Source organism: Haemorhous mexicanus, chromosome 8 (assembly GCF_027477595.1).
Source record: "Haemorhous mexicanus isolate bHaeMex1 chromosome 8, bHaeMex1.pri, whole genome shotgun sequence".
In the NCBI taxonomy this organism is placed as follows: Eukaryota; Metazoa; Chordata; class Aves; order Passeriformes; family Fringillidae; genus Haemorhous; species Haemorhous mexicanus.
The window spans coordinates 1,417,125-1,444,307 of record NC_082348.1 but is presented as its reverse complement, the minus strand read 5'-3'; the positions used below and the strand labels follow the sequence as shown (position 1 = coordinate 1,444,307).

The window sequence follows — 27,183 nt, the reverse complement described above, 5'->3', positions numbered from 1 at the left end:
TGGATGCAGCTGGAAGGGGCACAAGGAGCCCCAGATGCCCACCCAGGGCAGGTGGGGCTGCAGAGCTGGGCAGGAACTCCCTTTACACAACCCTGGGATCACCAAGGCTGGAAAAGCCCTCCAAGGTCACCAAGTCCAAGCTGGGCCCGACCCCCCCTTGGCACCCAGCCCTGAGCACTGAGTGCCACATCCAGCCCACGAACACAAACCTGGGAGATTGATCTCCTAACTCAGCTTTGGCTCCATCTCTTTTGCTTTTCAAGAAGTTTCCTGCAGCCCCCAGCACTCACAGGTACCTGTGTGTGACATGTGGGTATGGAAGAGGAGCACATCCCTGGGATTCAGCATTTCTGACAGAAAAACAACATTTCACACTCACTTTAATTCCCATTCTTGACACCAACCAGCACAGACTTATCACCAAACTTGCCCCAAACAACCCCCCCATCACAGGCTGGGCAGAACAGCACATTTCACCCCAAAACCACCTAAACAGCCCCAAAAAACAGGTCAGCAATCACATATTTGCTTGAAAACTTTCACTGCACTCCCACACACAAAGTTTAATGCAAACAGGCACATTTTTACAAGTGTTTTCAACTTAAAATCATAAATACTGGTAGGTTTTAAAGAATTAGCAATTAACATCATCTATAAATGCATAAATATGATGGTACAGAGCTCCCCAGCCCAAATTTGTATTTGCTCCACTTCACCAAGAATTAAGAGAACGGAATGAGCCCTTCAGCTGCATGAAAACCAGTCTGAAAGTGCTGAAGGGGAAACAATTCAAGGAATGCTCTGATCAAATTTCAGGGGGAAAAAAATTTGCTTAACAGAATCCTGGTTTTCCTTTACTATAATAAATAGCTCTATAAAATGTTTGGGCTAAATGACTTTAATACCCATGCGTGAGTGCAGACACAGGGGTGCTCCAGCTGGGAGCTGCCAGCCCTCCCGAGGCTTGGGATCAATCTGAAGCCATCATTTTAAACATTCTGATCTGAAATTTCCCTGCAGTCTCAGCGTTAGCCACGTCCTGGCCGCGTTTCTTTGGGGAAGATGACAAAGTCTGGAGGGAGAGAAGCTCAGAGTACAAAGCAGATCAAAGGAAAGGCGACCCCGGCTGTTCCTCCCCTCTGTAAAGAGCAGCCAGGACACAGCACCACCCGCCTGCAGCCGGGTATGAACCTGCTCCAAGCCCAGCCTCACACCCCGAGGCAGCTCCGGAGGGCCCAGCCCGAGGGCTGGAGCAGAAAACCGAGGGTGCTGAAACATGCAGGGACACTCGGCATGGAGCCAGTGACACCGGGGCTGTCCCCGTTCCTCGGTCACACACCCCCGTCCCACTCCTACAGGGCCCCCAGTCTGAGCTGGTTTTATTTTTAACCTCCCCACAGAATCCAGCTTTTCTTGGCCCCCTCCCCAGTCAGACAAGGAGAGCACTGAGCTGAAGATGTCCAAGGAAGGATTCCCAGCCTCCCAGGTAAAGCAGCATTTTCTGGCTTCCTCCACTCCCAAGGAGTTTTGCACATTTACAAATAGGAAAAGCTTAAAAACCCCGCCCAGCTCTGTCCTTACCCAAAGTCTGGCTTAAAAGGCTCAAGGTGGTAAAGTGACTCCACTGTGGATAAAGCTACAATAGAAAAATTCACTCTTAAGGCAAGGAGAGAATTCCTGCTCCTGATTCTCACACATGAAATAAAAAGTTACAGAGGCAGCCCCTTATAATTCATCATTTTTGGCCATTTAATGTGTTCACCACTACAATATATTCAAGTCACATCTGGATTTATAACCAGGCCACATCTGGATTATCACACGAGTGCAAAGGCATTTCCCTTCCTCAGTGCCACTCCTGGTGCCACAGGATCAGCCCTGCCCTGCCCAGGGCTGCTCAGCACATTCATCTCAATTAGCTGAAAATTACTTTTCAGTCCTAATTAATCTGACAGTGACAAACTTTTCGTGTTCCACCAGCCAGCATGGAAGGAACCACTGCCACCAGGAGCCTTCCAAGGCCAAGGATTCCTGGATTGAGTTATTTAAACAGTCCCTCAACAGGAATTCCAGCCAACCCTGACACAAGGACAAATTCAGGATTTCCTGTCCCAATGCAAACTCAGTGATGCCTGATAAATGGAAAAGTGCTTGGAATGGCAGGGATAGAACTGCAACAAATTTATCACAAATCCTGTTAAAACCTGGGTGTGGGGAGGGGAAAACCCACTCATTTCCACACATGGGAGGCTTTTATAGATGTGTATCTTTGTTCTAAGGGAATGGGAAATAAAGCTGATTCTGGAATTAGTTTTAGGCACTTGAGCTGCAGAGATGTGGAAGGTGCTGGTCAGGTGCATTTACCATTCACACACCTGCACAGTGCTCAGCAGAGCAGCTGCTCAGTCTCCCTAAAAGAAAAAATATTAAAAAATGAAGCTGTTCACATTCCCCAAGTTTATTTTCCACCTCTCCTCACAATTAAAGACCTGTATAATTCCCAGATGCCAGAAGCAGCTTATTCCAGAAATGATTTACCAAACTGATGATCTTCTGAACCAAAAGAAACAGCTAAAGTATCACATTATTGAAATATGACCTTTTTCTTTTTTGCTACTAAAATGCCATTTTGCAGCATTACTTCAATAACCATTTTTAAGGCCCCTCCCTTTTGCTAAGAATGAATTTCATGGAGAACAAAGGCAAAGTCTGAGCTTCAGCTGGAAGCCAAGGCAGCAGAACCCCGAGGGTGAAACAACAGCAGCACACCCCAAGGTCACAGCCAGGGTGAGGAAACCCTGCCCAGCAATCCCCCAGTGGGAGCAGCACTGAGGCAAAGCTCCCTGCATTGTCTAGGGACAGAGCTGGGAGAAAAATGGGAATTCCCCTTCAGGGAAAAGAAAAAAAGCTGTCAACAAGGAGCACTTACACAGAACACAAAGGGGGTGAGAGATCAAAAGTTTGGCTGCTCTTCTCAGTGACTAAATTTAGAACATTTCTGAGTTCACACACGTGCACTTCAAAGCACCATCACAGCAAATATTCCAGGTGAGAGTCTGGAAATGATCACAGAGTCTGGAATTGATCACAGAGTCTGCAACTGATCACAGCAACCACTCCAGGTGAGTCTGGAATTGATCACAGCAACCATTCCAGATGAATCTGGAATTGTCACCTCTGCTGACAGACCCCACCATCCCCAGAGACTGAAAATGAGCATTTAAACCCCAAAAGCCCTGGACAACACCACAATGTGTCAGTAAACATCAGCCACCACTGATCTCTGGCTACATTTGCTCTGAAGAACACAAAATGCACAGAAAGCTCCCAGTGACCCATGAGATGTTTGCAGTCAGGTTAACACTGGGCTGTTCACTGACCAAGACTCAGAGAACAATTGAATGTTGGCATTCTAAACCCCTCAGGGCACAGAGAACCCTGTCTGACAGCCAGTCCTGAGGTGTGCACTCACTCCCAGGCCCTGCTGGGCTCTGTGGTCACTGGGGAAACCAAGACAAGGTGAACCTCAGAGGCCACAGCAAGGGAAGTGGCACGGGGAGGGAAAGAGTGAAACCAACCTAAGTGATGTGTAAACACAGAGTATCTGCTTGTAACACAACCCAGACCTGCAGCAACCAGCACACCTGCATCATCTGACAGAGCTCCTGCAAATGCACAACCAAGCAGCAGAAACCCCAACACTGCTCCACCACCAACAGCAACAGCTCCTTTTCTTTCAACCAGCCCCCAGCTCACCCAGCCTGTGCAGATTCAGCCCAGGGAAGACATAAGACTCAAAAACCAAACACTTGGGTTTAGAAGCAAGTCTGCTTTTTCTTTTTTTAGACTAGAAAATGTACAATTCCATTTCATATGCAAGTGTGCACAGAGCTCGTTGCTTGTAGATACTGTCAGAGAAACTGAGAGAGTCTTTGCATTAAATTGTTAATTCTTCAAACATTGATACATTTTGCAATACACCAGTTAAATACCAAGATCTATGTGCATGCACTAGAGATATATGCATGTACACCTTAATGTTTAACAAAGACAGCAGATCCCCCAGCCAGGGAGCGTTGGAGATACCAAAAATAGATTAAAAAGTTAAATTCTTTACCTGCCTTTGTTAAATACAGACTTAGAGATTGCCTCCCCTCCTTTCCCCAGGATTCCCATGCTCCCAGGGAGGCAGGTGGGCAGGAAGGCAGGAGCTGACCAGATTATCCCAGAACCAAAGAGAAGCACCTTAAAAAGTCAAACTAAGCTTTAAAATGTCTTTAAAATGCCTTTTCCATCCTTACCAGACCCGGGGCTGAGAAAGGGAAGAATATTTTAAACACAGTTTTGTTTCATTTTGCTGAACTCCCAATGCATCTCCCACAGAAGAGCCTGGCATTTCCAACCATCCCACAGCCTTCCCAACTGCCTGGATCCTCCAAAGTGGGAATTCTGACCCCCTTCTGCCTGGGACAGCCATCCCAGCAGGAGCTGCAGCAGGGAAAGGTGATCCTAGTGTTCTCACACTGCCTGGGGACCATGCAAGGGGGCTCTGCTCTCAAGAAGTTCTTCCCTGGAACTCGTGTGGGTCACTTGGAGCTTTTCAAGTAGTGTCATCTGCTTTGTCCCCATCCAGTCCCCTCCACTGCATACTGATACATCTGCACATTTTAGTATCTGCACATTTTATGTAGCAAAGAGAGTTTTTCCTCTGAAAAACACCTCATTAGACTTGTACCATTCCAGTGACACTTTCAAACATACTTTTGTGCCTCTTCTTTGGTTAAGAAAAAAAAGAAACTTTTCCCTTTTTGTCAGCCAAAGGTGTTTCTGCCAGACCTGAATCAACCAGCAGAGCAGAGAAGGAAGGCAGTGGACAGGACCTGCAGCATCACCCAATCCAGTGACGACCACAAAAAAAGAGGAAAACCCATTTCATCTGAAACTCTTTGGCAAATTTGTTCTGTTTGCCAACCCTGGAATTCGAAGCTCAATCCATGTGCCTCAACCCATTCCAGCCTCCTCCCTAATCCAAAAATCATGTGGAAAACAAGCAATGGGCTGAAGAGAGAGTTTGTTGATCAGGTTGTGGAGAGCCAAGGGGTGATTGATGTTACAGCCGTACGGACACGGAGGGACGGGAGACACGGGGACGTGGCCGTGTCACGGATCAGCACTACTGCCAACAACTGATTCAGCTTTACACTGGTCTGAGCAGATTGCAATAACCTAGGATTGAGGTATAAATATACACAATATGTACAGTACACATACAGGAAAAGAGTTCTGCATTTGTAACATCGGCCACCTCAGAAATACTGCCGAGTCGATACCTGCGCCAGTGACTCGCTCGCTGATTTCCTGGGATAATGAAGCCAACCTCCCACTAGAGAGGGCTACAATGGGATCACAAAACTCTGTGTTAAAAGCTCCTTCCTCTCGCTCCATCCTCCCCACGCCCGAGGCCGGACTGTTCCGAGGGGCAGCTTGGAAAGAAGGTTGGTCACAGCTCTGAGCGCGTCCTCCGAGGAGCCCGAACCAGCCCGGAGCCCCAAGAGCTCCTCTGCTCCTGTGCCTGCTCCAGCTCCTGTCCATGTGTGTGTGTGTGTGTGTGTGTGTGTGTGTGTGCAGCTATGTAGAAAATACAGTTCAGTATAAATACATCCACCCCACCAATCTGCCACTGGAACAGCTCTGCTGCAGCAATGTCTGTGCAAAGAGGTCATTAAAAATCATCTGATCTTCAGCCGGGACATCATCCACTCCAGTCCTTGGCACAGCCTGGGGACACAAGAGACAACACTGAGGGAATGCTGGCACTTCTCAGGATAACTCCAAAGATAACTCACAGCAACAATTGAAATTCTTCCCAAGAACTCTGAATCATTTCTGGAAACTCTTCACTTCCTGTATGGCACTTCCCAGATCTTATTATATCATCTATGGCCAGAGAATTCAGATCCCAGATCTTCAAGACATGAAGTTCTCTCTAATTAGGATCATTCTTAATAAACCACATTTCAGTCTGCCCCCACCTCATCCCACCCTCATTAAGCCTGTATCATATCAAGTCTTATCTCTGTGAGATGACATCATGGATTTGATGTGGATTTGGTGTTCTGAGCCCAAAAATCTTGTAAGGATCAAGATTACGAAGCTGTGATGCCCTGGCACAGGTGCCCAGAGCAGCTGTGGCTGCCCCTGGATCCCTGGCAGTGTCCAAGGCCAGGCTGGACAGGGCTTAGAGTAACCTGGGACAGGGGAAGGTGTCCCTTCCAAGGCAGGGCTGGGATGGGATGATTTTAAGGTCCTTTCCAACCCAAACCATTCTGGGATTCTGGGATTCTGGACAGGGGAGGAATGTGTGTTAAACCCAAATATCACAATACAACCCCCAGAGTAATTCCAGCTTCCCCTCCTGTGGGCACAAATCCCTCTTACCCCTCTCCAGTGAGAGCACAGCAGGCCTGAATGTGCCACTGGTGATCCTTAATTGAAGTCAGCTTCAGGAACTGGGAGATCTCAGCTACTGTCATGCACTCCTTCACATCCTGCTTGTTAGCAAAGATCAGCAGCCCTGCTTTCTTCAGGTCCTGGGGAGAAAGGAGAGGAGGTCATGACAGAGCAGAGCAGCCCTTGGAGGCAGAGGAGGGGACACCAAAGCAGGGAGCCAGAGCCCCAGCCAACAATGCTCCAGAGCAAAGTGCTGCAGGCTGGCAGGAGCTGCAGGAAATCCCCTGATCCAGCTCACCAAACAGCCAATTCTTGCCATGGATGAGGAGTAAAAATCTCAGCACAACGTTTTGCTGTGCTCCGTGAGGATCAGAGCCCTGTGCACCCCTGCACCTGAGCAGCACTGACAATTTGGAACAGTGACTCCAGGGATAAGCTTATTTTACCTCAAATTGCCTGGAATTACATGAAGGCACGGGTATATTATTGGAAATCTTTCCCTTGGAAAGCAAAAAGGTGTTCCCAGGAAGCCAGGCCAGCTCAAGCACTGAGCTGCCTATCAGGCACACTCCTGTTTGCAAGCAGCCAAATTAATTCCCAAATAATCAGCTGCTCCAGAAAATAGCTGGAACTGAGCTGGACAACTCAATTTTGCCTTAACAGCAACTCCATGGAACCGGCTAGGAGAAAGAAAGGGTTTTCAAGGAGCAAAGAAAAGCGATTTAAAATCAATATTTGACTTTCATCGCTGCTCTCTCCCAGCGTCACAGCCACGTCTGGAGAGCGAGCCTGGGAACATCCTGCTGGGACACAAAGGGCACATTCACTGCTCCCAAATCGGCCCCACTCTGCCTGGAATTCCAGACCTTCCCTGCGGCAAAATCAGCTCGTTAACAACTTCATCTTCATTGAGAGAGCAGGAAACAGAAGATGCAGGTTTTTGCAACAGCCTGAGGAGTCCAGCTCTGAAATCCCAATCCTGGACAGCAGCACCAAACCCCCGTGCCACACTTAACACCCCACAGCCTGACCTGCTCTTCTAGAATTTACTTTATTAAAAACAACTTCAACATCAAGAATTAAAAAAACAAAACCAAAACCAACCAAAAAAAAAAAATTCAAACTTGAAAGATCCTCTGCAAAGCCCTTGTTTTTCCTCAAAGGAAATCCATAGGCAGGCTGTGCCCTTCCTGCAGGGCACAGGGCACCCAAACAGTGGCTGTAGGTTAAATATAGATGGAATATTTTAGGCTATAATTCCATCATTTTTATGCATATTTTTTTATTCTGACACTTAAATTTGGAACCTTGGTGTCAGCTCACACACCCTGATCCAGTGTGCATTCAGGTCATGCCACAGATGCTGCCTGGCTTTTACATCAGCCCAGCTCAGGTTTAGACCTGACCCAGGGCTCAGGTTTAAGGAGGGTCTGTACAATTTAGCAATTTCCACTCTGGAATTCCAAATACCCACAGAGCAGTGGCTGCTGCAGCCACGGGCTGAAGTTCCTTCAGTTTTAGAGCTGGGTGCTCTAACACGCATTGCAAAGGCTCTAAAACCTCAGGCAACCATGAAGGTATCAAAAATAATTATTAAATTATTGCAGGAAACCATGGTGTTTTAAAGGCTCTAATTCAGATATTAACATAGATTGAAGCATAAAACCCACAGATGTCCCTGACAGGTCCCAGCTGCTGTTTCACTGGAGAACTCTGACAGGCTACTTCTGTAATTCAGGGGTAATGAACAGCTTTGCTGGGAGTTTCACAGAACACAGGCAGCAGGGACAAGGCAGTTCAGGGTGTAAATCTGCTTCCCTCGACGTGTATCAGGCAGATAATTAAAATAAATATTAAAATAAATATTAAAATAAATATTAAAGACACGGTGCACTCACCTCGTGTGCTAACATTTTATACAGCTCTTCTTTAGTCACAGAAATTCTCTCTCTGTCTGTGCTGTCCACCACAACTATCACAAACTGCAAAAAGGAAGAGCTGTTAGGCAGAGAAACTCCTGCTGTTCCCAGTCCCAGCCCATTATCCAGCTGGAATATCAGAGCCCATCCCTGCTCCCAAACCTCCCTCCAGCCCCAGTAATCCCACAGGCCTGGGCTTATTCACTCTTCTGCTGTGCTTTGGGGACAAGGCAGCTCTGACACAACTTTTTACTCTCTGTTCTCCATTTTTCAGTGAAAAATTCATACTGAAAGCAAGAAAATTCCCTGTAATCCCTGATCTGGTTTTGTTCTTTGAATGGTGTAGCTGAGGCACCACACAGATCCCTCAAATAATTTGTTGCAGTCTTTAAAACAAAGGGCATCATTTTTCTTTGTCTAGGTCAAGAACTAACATGCAAATAGATATCTGCATGGGATTTAAAAAGTTCTGAAGCTCTGAACTCCAAGACCATACTCCCAGCTTCATTTAGGCTGGAAAAGAACTTTAAGGAATCACAGCACCTCATAGGGATGAACTGGAGAGCAAAGGCAATTACTGTGGTAATTGTATCTAACCACACAAAATGTGATTTATGGAATACACAAATAGCTGTATTTAAATTGTATTGGATAACAGATAGGAAACCTTGATTTAAAGCATTATTTTTATGAAGTTGTGTGCTTGATAAAATTTATATACACATATACACACACATATTTGTGTGTACTGCAACTGCACTTCTGAAGAGTTTTGAAAACTCCTGGGGGTGTTTAAGCTGGTGATGACAGGAGCTTGTGAGACAGAGCTGCCAAGGTTTTGGAGGGAACATCTGGGGCAGCCAGGCAGGTTTTGGAGGACCCACTGCAGGCAGAGTGAGCCTGGAGACAGCAAGGGGGGATGTGCAGCTCCCAGAGAAGGGAGAGGCCCAGCCCCAGAGGACAGCAGCGTGGCAGTGGCAGCCCCGGGTGGCTGGCAGGGAGCCAGGGCTGTCACCTCGGTGTTGGTGTAGTAGGTGTTCCAGGAGGAGCGCAGGGACTCCTGCCCCCCGATGTCCCACATCAGGAAGCGCGTGTTGTTCACCACGATCTCCTCCACGTTGCTGCCGATGGTGGGAGAGGTGTGAACCACCTCGTTCATGGAGCTGCACAGGGAACAGGGAAAGGGACAGGACAGTCACCCAGAGCCACCCCTGCAACTGCACCCCAGGGACAGAACCTCAGCAAACACTCCCTGGGCAGCCAAGGCAAGGGCTGATGGTGGAAGGTGCAAAACGTAAATAAAAGCAGCAATAAAAAGGACTCGGTGAACTATGCAATAATCAAGTTATAGAGCTGAGAGAGCACTTGTGAACAAAATGTGTTATAATTAATTAAACCATGGAGCTGAGAGCATTTTTGCTTCAGAAGTTTTTGGGAGCACTCAGCTCTTCTTTCTCCAGGCCCATTTTGGCTCACATGGGACAGAGCAGTTGTTTTGCTTCAAGAATGTGGTTAAGCCACAAGATTTCCAAGGTTTCAGAAAAACAACAACTCATCCTCCAGCTCCACCAGAAACACTTCACCCACTCCATCCCGCTCTCCTTCCAGGGCAGGCCACTAAAACCAGACTTTCCTCACAATGCTTCATGACCCAACTTCCTCCTCTTCTCCCCTCAGCACAGTCCATACACAACTTTCTGGAGACCAGTGCAGCCATGAAATATTTCAAATGTACTGTGTAGTGATACTGAGTGTGACTTGGTCACTAAGAACACCAGTTTCACATCAAATAACCAAACGTGTGCTCTGGGTGCTCTGAAAGTTCAGTCTATTTAAACTCTACCGTAACAGGCAAAAAAATTAACAGTACCTCCAAGGCAAACCATCTGTGTTCAAAAGAACTTAATTATTTTTTCTTCAGATCATCTTGATATAGCTTTTCATTTTGTATGAACCTTTTTGAAGTTCCAGCAGAGCTTTTAGTTACAGTGACAGCAATTTGAGACTTGTAATGGTGCTGGGATATTTCCTGAAGAGGATACAGAGAGCCAAGGAGATAGAGGGATGGTGCAGTGCTCTGAAAAACTATCCCAGTTACCCTGGGCCAGGGCAAGGAGAGCTGAGTATGAGAATGGGAGAAAAGGAAGTGTCTGCAAGAGTAAAAATGGGATCTGCAAAGATGGGCCAGGGTCAGGGAGGAGCAAGGCAGGAGAATAAGAGAGCTGGGAAAGTCCTGTGGAGTCCAAGCGGGTACAAAGAAAAAGGAGACAGACAGAGATCTGTATGAGAGGGAAAAGAAAACACTGAAACTGCAGAAATAAGGGGAAGAACTGCGAGACATTTGTGGAGGAAGTGGATTAAAAACCACCAAGGACGGCCCTCAGCTGCAGCAGTTTCCAGTCTTAAGAAATATCCTTCATTCTGTTTGTGCTTTTTAACATCCCTCACTCCCTCTATAAATCACCATCACCTTCACCTTTCACTCTCCCTGCAGCGTGGCAGGGCACCAGCAGCCAGAAATGTTTAGGGGAAGGCAAAGCAGCTCAGAATGTGACAAACCCCAACCACTTCCAGAAAGCCAATCTGAAATGTGGGCTTGGAGCAGCATGGCCACATCACTTGACAGGAATTATTTCTGACTCAGGAACACTCCTCAGTGCCACACACTGCACGTGGGAAAGGGCCAATCTGTCCCCAGCACAAACAGACCTTGAGCTGCTTGTGCCACCCAGCAGCTTCTGAGCCTGTGGACAGATTGGTGTCCTCTATCAAACTGCAGCTGGGGAACTGAGATATGAAACTCATTTGAGCTCCATGTGAACCAGGAGCAAGGTTAATGCAAGGCAAACACAAATCAGTGCTGCTGTGGAAGGCAGAAGGTGCAGGACAGCACGGAGGTGTTATCCTGGGTTTGTGCTGTACCAGCCTTCCTCCTTCATCCCATCCCACAAACTACACCAAACTGATCTCAGCACTGGGGACACAAGTCAGGGCGGGCAGAGGTGCTTTGCCACTCACAGAGTGATCTGCCTGCTGTTCAAATCTGTGCTGTGGATCAGTTTTGCAACAGTGTCCGTATTTTATGGGGCTGGCAGAGAGCCAAGGCCGTGACACCAAGGGCGGCTGGGAGTGCGTGGTAACAGCAGGTGATGTGATCCAAACCCCCTGAACAAAACCTCATTCATCCAGCAGAGCCCTTCCCACACTCCAGCCACCCTCTGCCACCTGGAAAGCTCGGAGGGAAAGCACCCAGGGCCACGTAGCACACCTGGAAATGCCCCAGGCCAGCGTCCCCGCAGCTCCTACTTACAATTGGTACAGAATGGTCGTTTTCCCTGCATTGTCCAGGCCCACAATGATCACCTTGTGCTCTGCAATGAAAACAGCACTGGTAAGTCACAGCTGCTGGGGCTGGATCAAGGCTAGTGCCACGTTTGCCACTGGCTTCCTGAGCCGACGGAGCCCAGCTCCAGGTGCCGTGGCCAGGTGTGTTTGTGGGCCAGCCCGGGAGGTTTGTGTGGGCAGGGAAGGGACTGGCAACTTCCTGAGAGATCTCAGAAGGACGTTTTCCATCTCTGACTGCCAGTGTCACGCTGGGATCCTCTCCCAAGCTGCTACAGGGTTTTGCAGCCTGTATCACACTGCATCCCCCCAGCCACAACAGCTCTCAACTCCACTTTCAACTTTTCAGCTCTCAACTCCACTTTCCCTTCACCCAGGCAGTCTCTTGATGTCTTTGCAAAGATGGGGTAAAACCCAGCCAGGCTGGTGTGATCCCTGTGCCCCCCTTTCCTCCTGGGCCACAGATGTGCCCTCCAACATTTCACAGGACACGTTCACCCAGTCTGCCCTTGGACAGGTGCTCCACAACCCAGCTCTGACATTTTGGAGCTCAATGCCCCATCAATTCTTGCTTCCCTTCAGCACCTCCTCTCCTGTGCATCACAAAAGTGGCTGGGAACTCTACAACTGGTGGTGTCAAGCACACCCAAACAGATGATTTCCAGTTTGGGAGAGCACAGCCAGCTCTCAGCTCTGTTACACAACTTTCACTTGCACAACCAAGCAGAGCAGTCAGGTAAAAGCTTGGTGAGAAGCGGGTTTCTCCCCTCCTTCCCCGTGTTCCTCAAGGGCAACAAAAAACATCAAAAACATACCCAAACTTCAGACACTGAGATCAATCCCTGCCAGCAAACTGATTTATCCCACAGGAGAGGGAGGGGAAAGGGGTCAGGTAAGTGGGGCTTTCTGGGATTTGATTTTACCAATATTGTGTGGTTTTGCAGAGCTGTCTTTTATGCCCTCCAATACAAATTCCAGCTTTAATAACTTTGCACAACTGCACAATATTGTAAAAGTGTCTGCTTACCTGACCCCACATAACTAGGAACTTTTGTTTCAGGTGGGATGCTGCCAGCATAGTGGATGTTAGGAAACCAGTTGGAACAGAAGGTCTGAGGTGGGGCTGGACGCTACAAGACAAAAATATTTTGCTGTATTTGCACTACACGTTAACGGGGACATAACTGGGACATTGAACCAGCAGGTGTGAGAGTACTGAGCTTCACTCTAAAGCAAATTCCAAGGACTTCAGAAACACGGAAAGAGCACCGGGAGGTGTTTTGCAGTTAAAGTTACAACTCTCACGAACACCTTGCTGTAAGGACACGGGTGTTAAAAATCCCAGAACCCCGGAATGGTTCGGGTTGGAAGAGAAACCAAGGATTATCCAGTGCCACCCCCCTGCCATGGGCAGGGACACCTTCCACTACTCCAGGCTGCTCCAAGCCCTGTCCAACCTGACCTGGGACACTTCCAGGGATCCAGGGGCAGCCACAACTGAAGCTATAAATAACATTTACTCCGCGAAACAGCCACTTATCGAGGGTTGCCACTTAAACCCACACTCTGCCGACAGCAGGACGAACCCATCCGCCACGCCGCGCCACGGCCGTGCTCCTCTGGCACACATTAATGATTTAACAGGCGGCTGTCAGGAAATGAGTACTCCAGTAATTGAAAGAAGGTGGGAAAAAAAAAAGGTTAAAGCCCCCGACTTCCAGGAGCCCGTGCGGCCGCCGCGGAGCGGGTGCGGGTCCCTCCCGGATCCCCCCGGGCCTCACCCTGGTGGTTGAAGAGCCTCCATATCCTGGTGAAGAGGATCCCCATCCTCGGCCGGGCGCTCCGGGCCTCGCCGGCCGCGGCTCTGCGGGGCCGCGGGCGCTCAGGGCCCGGCGCAGCGCCCCGAGTGCCGGCTGGGGCCGCGCCGGCGCCGCTGCCGCTCGGACATCGCCGCGGGCTCGGGACGGGGCTCGGGACGGGGCTCGGGAGCGGCAGCGGGGTAGCAGCAGCGACGGCGGCGGCACCGGGAGGGGAGCAGCGCCCGCGGCCGCCTCACGGACGGGCCGGGCCTGGCCGGGCCGGGCGCGCTGCGCTGACGCGCGGGGGCGGCACCGCGGCCGCCATTACACGGCACCGCCTCAGCGCGCCCGGCAGAGCGGGCCGAGAGCGCCGGGCTCCCGCACACCCAGTGCCCGCCGAGCCTCTGCGGGCCGAGAGCGCCGGGCTCCGCACACCCAGTGCCCGCCGTGCCTCTGCGGGCCGAGAGCGCCGGGCTCCGCACACCCAGTGCCCGCCGTGCCTCTGCGGGCCGAGAGCGCCGGGCTCCGCGCACCCAGTGCCCGCCGAGCTTCTGCGGGCCGAGAGCGCCGGGCTCCGCGCACCCAGTGCCCGCCGAGCTTCTGCGGGCCGAGAGCGCCGGGCTCCGCACACCCAGTGCCCGCCGTGCCTCTGCGGGCAGAGAGCGCCGGGCTCCGCGCACCCAGTGCCCACCGAGCCTCTCCGGGGCCCGCAGCCCATCCCGGCCCCGCAGCCCATCCCGGCCCTGCCCCTGCCGCGGGCAGTTCCCGCTTCACAGCTGATCCTGCTCAATCGTGCCGGGGCCTCCGGTACCGCATCGAAATCACCGCCTCCCTTCAGGTTTAAACCGTTCCTCCGTGTCCTGTCCCTCCATCCTTGTCCCCAGTCCCTCTCCAGCTCTCCTGGAGCCCCTTCAGGCCCTGCCAGGGGCTCTGAGCTCTCCCTGGAGCCTTCCCTTCTCCACGGGAACATTCCCAGCTCTCCCAGCCTGGCTGCAGTTTATGAAGAAACTACGTTCACTTTGCCCTACTAAAATTTGGTGTTCTGAGGAAAACTCGGGAATAACGTGGGTGAAGTTGCTCCCCAGTAGCTGCGGGTGAGTTTGCATAAGGGCACTTTTGGCCCTGGAATGGCCTCTAAGATCTGCCAAGAGCCTTCTCTTCCCTGAGATAAATTTCTCTGTCCAAACCCTCCAGTGAGTTTACATACTCATGGATTTGGAAATCCCAGGCAATAATAATTAGGTTGTACACAGCTGTGTTGCTGCCTGAGACAAGACACGGGGTATTGGTGCTCTCACTTGTCCTGGCCCTGACTGTAATAATTTGTGATGTGGGTAATGAATGGAATAAGTTTAGCATCTCTTGTGTCTCACTATTCATTGAAACTAATAATAGAATAAAACCTTTTAAAACCTCTCAGTCACCCCATCTCTGTAAAAACTAAGAAAACCAACGCCTGACACCTGACTCCTTCCCCTGCCATGGCAGGGACACCTTTCACTGTGCCAGGCTGCTCCAAGCCCCGATGTCCAGCCTGGCATGGGACATGAAATCTCCTTTCTTATTCCAGAGGATTTTCATCCTTCCTTCAAGCAGCTTTTATTCCCACAGCAGCTTCTGGCATTTAATTTTCCCTGCTGGTCCGGAACCAAAGCAGCAAGGCCAGAGTAATCTCCACTTTTCTGTGTCCAGAGACTTGTGTGTTTCCTTTTGCTCTGGAGAGGAATTCGTGCCCCCTGAAGAGTTTAAGAAGAGGAATGTCCTGATAGCCCACTGTGCCAGTCCATCCCGGTGCCACAGCTCTGGCTCCTGGCAGCGCGGGTGAGCTCCTCCGGTGTAAAACATTCCACAAGTTCAGCATCCAGCCTGCAGTGGCGTTAATTATTCATTAGCTGGCAATCATCCCCCTTTCTGCCGGTCGTCAGCTTGGAATTTCAGAAGCACTCGGCGTTCTTCTCTGTTCTCAGCTCTCCGGGGCTCGGGGCAGGGATCGGTGGCTGCACAGCTGTGGGAGAGCTACCAAAGTTCAATTAAACCGTTTATTCTGGTTATTTAAATAAAAAACTCTGAGGATTTCCCCCCCGAGTCGTTTGTTTGGGTGTTTTCCTAGGGCAGCCTGGTTGAACCTGGGTCGTACTGCTGGTTTTTATGGGCTGAGCCGAGCTTCCCAGTGCTGCTGGAAGCTTTCTAGGAAAGCATTCCAGTGGGCAGGGCTGGTACAGCTTCGCAATTCCCTCCTGGAATTCATGTTATTCATGTGATTCCAGACTTCCAGGAGGGATTTTTCGGGCCCGGTACTGCAATTCTCTCCTGGAAGTCTGGGAGGGCTTTTTCGGGTCGTGTACGTTTTGTTCCAGCTGTAATAGAGACAGGGTCAGGGAGTTTGTGCTGGGTAAGTGCTTCGAATGCCGACAGAAGGATTTCATCGTGGAAATGCTTCTGTGCAGGAAAAAACCCAAACGGAGAGGATATGGGGTGGCTGAGGTTGGAAAAGACCTCCAAGATATCTGAGTCCAACCATTTCCAGCACTACCCCATGTCCCCAAGTGCCACTTTGAAATCCCTGCAGGGATGGGGACCCCACCTGAGCTCCTTTTCCTGAAGGAATTGCCCCAAAATCCACCCTGAGCTGCCCTGGGCCAGCCTGAGGCCGTTCCCTCTGCTCCTGTCCCTGCTCCCTGGAGCAGAGCCCGACCCCCCCGGCTGTCCCCTCCTGGCAGGGAATTCCAGAGAGGGAAAAGATCCCTGGGGATCCTCCTTTGCTCCCGGCTGAGCCCATCCCAGCTCCCTCAGGAGTTTTCCAGCTCCCTCAGCTGCTCCTGGGGCTCCAGCCCCTTCCCCAGGACACACACAACTTAAGCAGCTTAAGAAATTTTAACCCCAGGATCATACAAAAACACACAAAAGGCATTTTTTTGCTCAGTTATATTTATTTGAAAACCCTCCTGCTTTTCATCAACAGCCTAGATGAAAGCTCACGTGTTGAGATCTGATTTTTGAACCCACGGCCAAGACAATCCCATTGAACAGAATTCTGTAAGAGCTTTAGATCTGCCTGAGGGGTGCAAATGCAGCTCACCTGGCACACGTGCTCCTGTCCCTCCAAGGCAAGGTTTGGAGGTTGCTGGTTCCTGTTTCTCCTTTTTGGGAAGAGGAGGCTGGAACTCTCTGCCAGAGGCAGCATCTCCCAATGCTTTCAGTTTTCCAAGATCCCATAAATGGCTGGAGGTGGCACTCAGGTGGGGATCAGTCAGTCGGACTCGATGGCCTTGGAGGTCTTTTCCAACCTTCACCGTTCTGTGATAAACTGTTAATTATCTTATAATTATCCAATCCTTAATCCCTCCCATCATTCTGCCCCTTGTTCCTGCCTAGGAACCAATCCAGGAGATCCCACCAAGGACCAGCTCCAAACCCTGAACATTCCCAGGAATCCTTCAAAGGAGCAGTTGGCTGCCAGTACCTCATTCCCTGCTGGATCAGCAGGAATTATCTGTGTTTTTGTACTTCTGGGTCACAGCTATTGAAGCTCGTTACAAAAATAAACATCATTTATTTCGCAGAGCAGATGCATCTCCTTCTTCAGAACCTCATTAAATTTTCCTAAAAACGCAACACGTGAGGCTGCTGCCAAAAACTATTGGCAAACAGCAAAAATGCCACAGGACTCTGGGTTCCTCCTGAGCATCTTCCCAATCTTAGTGCAGGACACAAAGAGACTGGACAGACCTTTAAACACTTGGTAGTTTTGTTCATTTATTGTAGAAAAGTTATTGTAATGCAGTTCATCTTTGTACATCTAAATTCCAGAAAACGAATCCATAGAAATGAGGATACTATGGGCATGCAGTCTGCATGATCCTGGTCACAAAAATAACACCACTTTTTTTTTTTTCTTTTTTTTTTTTTTCCAATTTTTGTAGTTTTCTTTGAAAGCCACTAAAAGCAGAGGGAGAGCAGAGCATGCACCACTGTACACATTGCATAGTATATGGTACCCACATGCCTGGTCAGGTGCTACACACACGGGGTCTAGAGGGCAAAACAAAGGGAAAATCAGCAGAAAACACAAATTTGGGGTGGCTCTGTCCCAGTAAAGGCAGTAATGTCTTCACCAGAGTGGCTCTGAACTGGTCCCCAGTGAGGCAGTGCTGCCAGGCTCTCCCTGGGAACCAGTTTGGCTGAGAAACAGAGATTTTCCAGGATGTGAGAAGCCCAAGGTCTGGAGTGTGCAGTTGGAATGGCAGATCCCAACGTTCTCCCAGCACACAATCTGCATTCTGCTGGCCTGACTCTCCCTGCCTGCCCCAGGAGGGAATCAGTCAGGTGTGCCCCAATCCCAAACACACCTGGGCACACACAGCTCCTTAACCTCACCTCCCTTCAGGTTTGCAGGGAATTCTTGGGAATTTGGGGTGCTGTGACTCTTCCCTCCCCACCCCGAGCTCTGTATCCTCACAAACACTTCCTGGGAGTGTTTCATTCCTGACCTTGGGCTGCTGCTGGGATCAACAGTCACATCCCAGATCTACACATTGGCCAAAATTAAAGTTATTCATGTGATTTCAGCTTCCAGGAGGAAATCAGCAGAAATGAATGCAGTGGGCTTTGTGATTTGAAAAGGTTCTTTTTGCTGTCATTAATTAATTCATATGGAAGGGATACAAGTTTTTGAAAAATCAATCCCATGTGCAAAATGCCAAAATCAACTGCTGAAGTATCAGGCAGCGAGTAAACAGATCAAAAATGCAATCAATCCACCGATGCTGGATCAGAAATCTCCCCCTTGGTTCCAAAACCACGATGCCAGAGGCAGGAGTGGAATTATTGTAAATTTGTGCTATTACAAATGTGCTTCTTTTCCCTTGCTCAGTTTTCACACCGCTGGCAGAAGGGAGAGCTCTGAGCTCTGTGGGCTCCCTGCTGCAGAGCAGATTCACCAGGGCCCGTCCCAGGTAGTCACAGCTCGGGTTTCAGGCAATGTTGGTAAGGCAGGGGAGGACCAGGAGGTGCCACTGTGGGCAGACCTTGCTCTCGGACCAGACAGGACCTGGTGTCCCTGCCAAGGAATTTGGTTTCCCAAATTCCCAAGGCAGGTCCATAACCCCTCCTGGGACCAAGCCAAGGCTGCTCATTCCAAAGGAGGAAAGGAGAGACACTCATTAACATCTGAAGTGATTCCACCTCCTCCCCAGATTCTCTGGATGGATCTAATCACAATATTTCTCCTGACTTCTTGAGTGGATTCCACACACACTGAAAGAAATCTGAACTTTCACTCCTAAGTAGCATTTTCACCTCTTTCTCTGAGTTAATTCCTTACATATATTTTACAGTTTTATTAACATTTCCTTTTTTTTTTTTTAAGATACGCCTTTATTTTTCTATATAAAATAAACTGGGCTTGGTAACAACCTCACCAAGGTTATTCAAATGCCTCTTGAAATGACACCACACTTTCTTTTAGGATCATTTAAAATCCATTTCCCCAGAGTTAAGCTTGGCTGCATTACAGGATCCTGCAGCCTTTGTAGGACTAACATTGAAGGAATGAGGGGCAACTCCAACAAAATACATGGCAGCAGAATCCCATGGATGCAAACCTGGACTGGCACCAGCAGGGGTAACAGAACCTGATGTTAAAATGCACATTTTTAGGAGCAAACCCAGGTTTGTATAAATGGCATTTTATAAAACATGCATCTGATTTTGCCGTGTGTAGTCTCCAATTATTTTGCCTTAAAAAAAATATCAGGAATGTGGGATCAAGGGCTAGTTTCAGAAGTGCTGAACCTGTGAAAGAAAATACAGCAGAGGACACATTTAATGGATTATTAAAGAGAAAAAGGAGTGTCAGAACCCCTGACTTACCCAAATCAGTGTGCTGTGAACAACAGGAATAACAATAATATTTTAGAATGGTGAAGTCAGTAAAGACAGGAGATTCTGGATGCTCCAGGGAATTCTGTGGTGTTGAGACCAAACTGAATTCAGAGGATTTGGCATCAAACTGAAGTTACAAATATCAGCAGCTGTGAGTTGCACATCCCATGGGAGAAGTGTTTGGCATCAGGAAAAGAATCTGTACGTGTTAAATACAACTCCAGGGAGAAAGTCTTTGAAGGTTAACAATTAGAATAATTGATTCCCAAACATAAGAATGTGCTGAATTTTCTCTTTAGAGATTGTTGTTATCACCTTCGTTGGTTAAATCCTTGTTAATCCCAAAGTGCTCGAATGAGAAACTCGGATAACAACACAACTTTAAAAAACTCCCTGTTTTATAAACATTTGTAAACCCTCTGTCCCTGCCAGAGCTCAGAACAGAGCTCTGGTCTCCAGTATTATTTTAACAAGAAATGATGTGAGGACTGGAGAATGAGGCTGGATTGCTTCACTCAGGAACACATGAACTCCTCAACTTCAACTAAACCACAAGAGAGCTGCTCAGCAGTGCTGGAATCCCACCAGGAATTACCAATCCTGATCCCCAGCACAGCTTTCACTCCTTACTGTGTCCTGAGCAGAAATCCCTCCTTCAAACAAACACTGCCCACAGGATCTGCAATAAATGAAGAGCCTGCCAGCCTGGCTGCTGTATCTGTACTTCAGGAATATCTCTTCTCACAGAATTCAACACCCCAGCAAGGAGGGAGCCCTGCAGGGCCCCTGTGATGAGAATGGAGTGGGCTCTGGGAGAAACTCAGGACAGCCAGCAGTCAAGGCAGCTTAACCCCAGGGAACCCTCAGGCCCATCCCTGGCTTCCCTCACAAGTTTGTTTTTGTCAAACCAAGTGGTTTTGGCACTTGAGATGTTCAGGTGGTGGATTGTGCAGAGTGTGGTGGCTGGGGATCCTTCCCTGGCCTGGGGTGATGTGGAAGACTGAAAACAAGGCTCCAAAAGCTCTAGGAAATATCTGACTGCAAATATGCCAATCTCCTCACGCAGTTAATGAGCTGATCCCTAATCTAGTGCAGCATAAAGAGAAGCAGCTGCTGCCCAGGGTTCCACAGCTGCCCTGCAATCAGGACTTCAGTGCACAAACGAGGAAAGCTCAGAGAAGAAGGGGTTGCCCAAGGCCTCCTTTGTCCTTCCTGTGTGCTGGACATGGAAAAAGGGCTGGAGAACTTCCTGGGGGATGCTCCCCTGTGCTGCAGCACAGAATCCTGCAGGAGCTGCCAGTGCCAGCTCCTGCCACGTTCCCTCAGCCTCAGAGCTCCTCTGGCACCTGCAGCCAGAGGGAACTGGGCAGGATCAGGTCTGGCAGATCCATCCAGAACTCTGGGACTCCAGTGGATGCACGGATTTCCACATTTCCCTTGCTAACTGCTCCATTGGGATCACCCAGTGGTGCTGCAGCTGCCTCTTAGGCAATGGGGTCATTAAAATATTTAATTAACCAGGTGTCTGCACCTCTTAATGCTGCTGGGGATGGTTTAGGTTTGGGTGCCCCACAAAGGACATGGATTGCTTTTCCCAGCAACTTTGAGAGGATAATCAGACTCCAGGATGCTGGAAACACCAGTGGTCTTTGCCAGCTGGTCCAGGACGTAGAAGAAACCAGAATATTCCAGAAATTCCTCTAGTGCTACATGCTTTCAAAGCCTGAGTTCAGCAGGCTTTGGGAGGAAAACAAGCAAATAAAAAAGTTAATGATCCTTATTTTGGGAAGAACATAGTTGTGACATGAACCTGCATAAACAAATGCACGTTCAGCATCATGACTGTGTGAATTCCAGGGAATGTGTGCAGTGGGAATTTCGGGAGGCTCTGCTGGAAGATGTCAGTGGTTGTACAAATGGGCAATGGGGGTCAATTTTCAATCCCATGGGATCTAAGGCTTCACCGATGGTGTAAAACACAAGGTCCAACCACAGAAATTCATCTCTTGGAAGGAACTCAAGACTCAGCAGGTGAAAGAAATGATTGGTAGGAAGTAAGGCAGCAATATCTCCAAGGATTTATCATAGCTCTTGGAATCCAAAGCTTGGAATCAGCTCCACGACTTCCCTGGGAGCAGATTTTTGTCTGCTGTTTCCTTTTTATTGCAATTCTGACCGAGATGTTGTTTGAAATGTTTGTCACTGATGACTGGTTCAGCCCGCTCCCTCCCCTTGGGTTTCATGGCTGGAATGGATCTTCTGCAGAGTTCCTGTGCGCCGCTGGAATGGTCAGACATGGTCAGACATTCCCAGGTGGGCTTGGGAAGGTGGAACATGTGGGCAGCTACTCGGGGTACTGGGATGTAGGGATCCTCACACGGGGTCAGAGCAGGGGATTGTTTTCCATTTAAAAAGCAGGATAAAAATGGGAGAAAAATCTGATGTCTCTACACTCCTGTTCCATTTTGGGACTTCCAGCTGTATTCAGGTAAAAGAGTGGGAAAAAATAAAGACTGTTCCCGACCCCCAGGCACACAAACGATGGAGTTTGTTCCTTTTCCTGTCCCTACTTCCCGTCTCCTGTCGCAGCTCCTCCCTGCTGGTCCCAACAAAACTGTCAGGACTGGCTGAACTCAAGAATCATTTGGCTGCAACATTCATGCCAGGTCTAAAAATAATTTGGAACTGGAAAGTGTTTTGTAACTGCTGCAATAATTTGGGATATTTGGCACTCTCGAGAGTTTACATTTGGTTTGTCTGAAAAAGCCATTCTGGAAAGAAATCGTTAGAATAAATCCTTTTACTCCAACCTGAAATGGAAATTGAGCTCCCAGCAAACAAATACTGGAGCTGACTTTCTGACTTGCAGTGGTTTGTAATTTTCAGATTTTTCTTCGTGTTTGTTTTTTTTTTTTTTTCCCAACATGCTCACGTCGACTTTCCAGTCAATTCACCCAAATTCCAACAGGAATTGGTTTATAAATTGGTTCCAACTGGAACTGGTCATTTGGAATTTCCAGCACAGGAAATTATTTTATAAGTGCCTCGATAAGTACCCAAAATTACAAACGGATGTGTCTAATACCTAAGGACAAGAAAAAAATATGGCTATAAATGCAAACGCTGTATTAAACCCAAAAAGAATCCCAAAAACAACCTCTATGATCGGGCAGAAACGGAAGGGCCGGGCTGGGTTTTGCTGCCCCCTAATTAAACATCAATGACAGCAGGGTGTCACCGTCACACCTGCCAAATTAACATGATCTAATTGTTATTCCTAGCTACGTTATGGCACGGTACCAACGGGTGGATGCTGTTACTCCCCAGTCCCAGCACTCAGAGCCGGTGCCGCGAGTCGTGGCTGTAGCCGCCGGGGGAGCCGCGGTTGCGGTGGGGTTTGTACGAGTCCTGGTAGGGGTCGGGGAACTCCTCTTCCACCAGGGGGTAGTGCTCTCGGCTGTGCTGGGAACTGGAAGACAGGCGGTTCCTGCTCTTGCGAGCCCTCTCGTTGTGGTAGTTCTCGTCGGAGCTCATGAGGCTGCGGCGCTCGAGGGGAGAGTTGTCCGCGGAGTGGCCGCCGTGCCTCCCGCGCTGGCTCTGCGGGGGCCAGAGAAGCCACAGTTAGTGCCCGAGCCCGGCTCGGCTCTGCCCAGCCCAGCCCTTCCAGCAGCTCCTGGCTCTCCTGTTCCAGCAGGGCCCGGCTGCTGCAGGGCCGGGAGCGGGCCAGCTCTGGTTCCTGCAGCTCCCGGGAAGCTCGCCCTGCTGAGTATTACACCGAGCATGAAAAGTGAGCTGATGTAGTCAGCATTTATCACTTTTCTCTGATCAGGAACAGAACATTCACGCCGCTACTCTGCTTAGGCAATGTCTAAGCGTCCGTGTCTGTGGTTCTGGAAAACATCTGAAGATGTTTGCTTGGGCTGTTTTTAAAGGTGCAGCTCTGGGCCTCATTTAAAACCCTTCCTATGACCAAACCACTGGTGGTTAGCCAAGGGGAGGCTAAAATAATTGAATAAATTCTTTCAGCTGAAGCACAGTTTTTAAATATGTTGACAGAAAATCCCTTCCTGAGATAATTTATTAATTAGAAGCCTTTGCTCTCCTCACGTTCCCATAATGACAATGCCCATCATTTGTCACATGAACAAAATTAGTTCATGGTTTTTTTGCCAGTTAATGGCATGGTGAAGAAACAGCCTAAAACGAGCGTTTTGTTTGCTTTCACCACACATTAAACCTCTCAGGAGCATCAGCACCCATCTCTCAGGACAAGCTCCGTGCTGAAACTCCAGCCCCTGCTCTCTGGGACATAAAACCTTCCTCCTCCTGCTACAGCCTCTGCCTGGCGACTGTTTCCTGAATAATTGATATCCAAGGCTGCTGTGGCTGGGGCAGGGATGGAGCAGGGGGTGTGTGCTTACAGCTCGGGGCTGGTGCTGCAGGGAGACTCCTGGAGAGGGGCCCTGAACCAGGGGCCCCTCTGCAACCTCACCCCAGATCCTGGGGAGAACTCCTGCAGGGGATCCCCCTCCAGAGCACCAGGTCTTAGTGGGGATTATGGCAAAGGGCTTCAGAAACTGAAGGCAGGCTGGAAGAGATGGGGGCATTCATCTGGAGAAGGCTCCAGGCAGAGCTCAGAGCCCCTGGCAGGGCCTGGAGGGGCTCCAGGAGAGCTGGAGAGGGACTGGGGACAAGGGACAGAGGGACAGGAGCCAGGGAATGGCTCCCAGTGCCAGAGGGCAGGGATGGGTGGGAGATTGGGAACTGGGAATTCCTGGCTGGGAGGGAGGTGAGGCCCTGGCACAGGGTGCCCAGAGAAGCTGTGGCTGCCCCTGGACCCCTGGCAGTGCCCAAGGCCAGGCTGGAGGTGGGGAGCACCCTGGGGCAGTGGGAGGTGTCCCTGCCCATGGATGGGCTTTAAGGTCCTGTCCAACCCAAACCATTCTGTGGTTCCTTGATCCCATGATGAATTATCCTTGTACAAATGCAGTTTGGATGTATAATTCCCTCATCAATTGTAGCTTTAACTCTGTGCTCACCCCTCTGCCTCCCCTGTGGGAATTCACCTTTGGGGCTGCATCCTGCTGCTTTCCTGGAACCTTCCTGCTTCCCTGGCTGTGTGCTCATCCCAGGGCTGCTGCTGAGCTCCCAGGGTGTCAGCAGGGGACACGCCTGGGCTGGGAACACCTGGGTCTGATGGCCCAGGGAACTTTTGATCCTGCTGTGTGATTGGGATGACTGCCTGCAGGAATGGACCTGAAACCCCAATCCCTTGGAGCCTAAGGAACACATCTCCCCAAAAGCTACAGGATTTGAATCCATGCACTGAAATTAGGCTAGATGTGTTTAGAGCTAACCAGTCAGAGGGAAACGACTGGTGCCAAGGAGTGAGAGAATGCCAGGATGGTTTGGGTTGGAAGGGAAATTGGGGATCACCTAATTCCTTCCCCTGCCACGGGCAGGGACACCTTCCACTACCCCAGGCTGCTCCAAGCCCCATCCAGCCTGGCCTGGGACACTTTCAGGGATCCAGGGACAGCCACAGCTTCTCAGAGCAATAAATATTTTTCTAGGCAAAGATCAAATTTACTCTTCCCCCTCAGCTCAGCATCGAGCTCTTCCTTTAAGGAAGGCAGTTCCCAAGGATCAGGTGTGGCAGAGCCAGCACTGCCACCTGTGCCCTCTCTGCCTGCTCTGGATCTGTGCCACAGGATGTGACCCTCATGACCTCCATGAGTCAGGAGTTCAGGCAGAACTTTCAGTTCTCAGTAAGCCAAAGTCCACGGCCAGGTGGAAATGGGAGTTTCCCAAATGTGGATTTGGTGAAGCAGGGACAGCCTGTCCCAGCACACCTTTATCAGGCTCACTGCTGTGTAGCCTTTGGGCTTTTGCTTTTCAGTCCCCGAGGTACCAAGGGCAGAAGGAATATAAAATCTTCCTGCACCACAAGCACCTTTGCTACTTTAATTAGCCAAGTGTCTTTTAATTACTACACACATCATCACAGTGAAAGCTGATGCAAATCCTTCACAGGTCTGAATGAGCATAAAACCTCCTGGTGGGCAGCAGGGATGGTGGAGGCCCTTACTGTGAGATACCCATGGAAAACAGCAGGGCCTGAACCCTGGTGGCACGGAAAACCTGTGGCTCTGGTTGGGCATGGATCACTCCGGGAGAAATTTACCCCTCTGCAGAGCACCAGCACCATTGATCCCACCGAAACCCTTTGGAATTCGGGTGAAGTGGGGATTAAGTGATGCATACCTTCAGCCAGCCCACTGCACAGGGGTGATTTTCATCTTCAGTGTGAGTTTTCCCTAAGTAAATGGAGCAACATTTCACAGTTATTGCTGGTGTCCATTGATCAGAGAGAAATAAATGCCTGAAAAAAATTCCGTGGATACACCCAGTTCTCAAAATGAAACTGAAGAGGTGAAAGTTCTGCAGATGGTATTTTATTGGCATGAAGGGATGGAAAACTGAAATTTTAAGGCAAGTGGAAAATGGAAACAACAGTTTACATGTGCATGTTATTATTAGTAACAGAACAGTGCTTGTGCATTCAGCCACTCAGGAGACAGTGACTTGCTGGTCCCAATAAAACCAAGCAGGGCTTTAGAAAGGTGAGTGCAGGAATTAAGCACCTTCAGGGAAGTGCAGCTCACTCACAGCAAAGCCAGCTGGATGTTAACTGAAAACACCAAACAACAGTCATTTCCTCCAAAGCTGTTACCTGCTTCCAGACACTCCACAAGCAGAGCAGACATTTGTTACATTTGTCAGGTGAATTATTCATTAAATGTCATTTGTTCAGTTCTATTTCTGACGTACATTAGCAAGTGACACTCCTGGAGTCCCAAACACACTGAAACTTGCAGGGTTTAAAGCTCCCTGCAAATCCTGAGCCCCTCAAGCATTCCCAGTTATTAGCCCCAAACGTTTCTGGTTTCAAACTTAATAAAGCACGTACTTCTCATTAAGGACTATTTACATGCCACGATTGAAGTGTCAAAGTTCAGCCGAGTCTGAGCTATCCCTGTGGAAAAAAAGGGTCACAATTTTTTTCAACGGGTAAAAAAAAAATTAACGCCTTTTATTCACACTCAAAGAACAAGCTTTTCCACCCATAAGCCAATGTTTGGTGAAGTTATGAGGGCAGAATCAAAGGGATGATAACGGAGCTGCCTGCTGGCTAGGAAATGGATGGTTTAGTTCCCCCTAAAGGCAGAGCACTCCCAGCGCTCAGCCCTGGGCCGAGGAGCTGCCTCCTCCCTGGCTGCACCCCCGGGCTGGCGCTGGCAGCGGCTGGCAGGGCACGGTGCCAGCAGAGCCCCTGGCAGCCCGGCCAGCCCCAGCTGCTCCGCCTGCCCCGGGGCCCGTTCCTACCTGCAGGCCGGAGATGGCGGCGGGGTACGGGGACAGCGCGGCGGGGGCCAGGCTCCTGCCCAGCAGGGGGGTCATGGGCGCGGCGCTGGACGTGTGCGTGGCTCTCCAGTACGCCTCCAGGTACTCGGCCAGGTGCTCGCAGGCGTCCTCCAGCTGGTTCTCGTCCAGAATCACGTCAAACATGTCCTGGGCACAGGGACACAGCGCGGTCACGGCCGGGGACGCGGGGACACCACGGGGGTGGGACAGGCTGGGGGTGGCACAGGCTGCTCGTCACAGCCAGCCTTGGAGCTGTTCAGGGAATGGGAATCAGGGCAGGGAGGGGAGGGAGCTGGAGGCACGGAGGGGGCTTCCGATAGCAGCAGGGAGGGACAGGGGGCATGGATGCACACTGGAACACAGCA

General features: G+C 49.8%; 2 protein-coding genes across 9 annotated transcripts in view; both read right to left on the bottom strand.

The window, feature by feature from the left end:
• Positions 1-363: 363 nt before the first annotated feature.
• On the bottom strand, positions 364-13,647 carry ARL5A (ADP ribosylation factor like GTPase 5A). Its single transcript, XM_059852460.1, has 6 exons — positions 13,493-13,647; positions 11,680-11,740; positions 9,385-9,532; positions 8,349-8,432; positions 6,439-6,590; positions 364-5,778 (listed from the first exon to the last, which is right to left on the bottom strand). The coding sequence occupies exons 1-6, from the start codon at positions 13,536-13,538 to the stop codon at positions 5,730-5,732; spliced, it is 540 nt and encodes a 179-aa protein (XP_059708443.1). The 5' UTR covers positions 13,539-13,647; the 3' UTR covers positions 364-5,729.
• Positions 13,648-17,240: 3,593 nt separating this feature from the next.
• CACNB4 (calcium voltage-gated channel auxiliary subunit beta 4) overlaps positions 17,241-27,183 on the bottom strand; it is a 48,857-nt gene continuing 38,914 nt past the window's right edge. For 2 of the 8 annotated variants that reach the window (XM_059852455.1, XM_059852459.1), the window contains 2 exons: positions 26,780-26,965; positions 17,241-22,990 (listed from right to left, as the gene is read on the bottom strand). In XM_059852455.1, coding sequence (XP_059708438.1) covers positions 22,730-22,990; positions 26,780-26,965 — 447 coding nt within the window. In that variant the 3' untranslated portion in view covers positions 17,241-22,729. The other 6 variants (XR_009487288.1, XM_059852456.1, XR_009487287.1 and 3 more) reach the window with 6 other exon arrangements.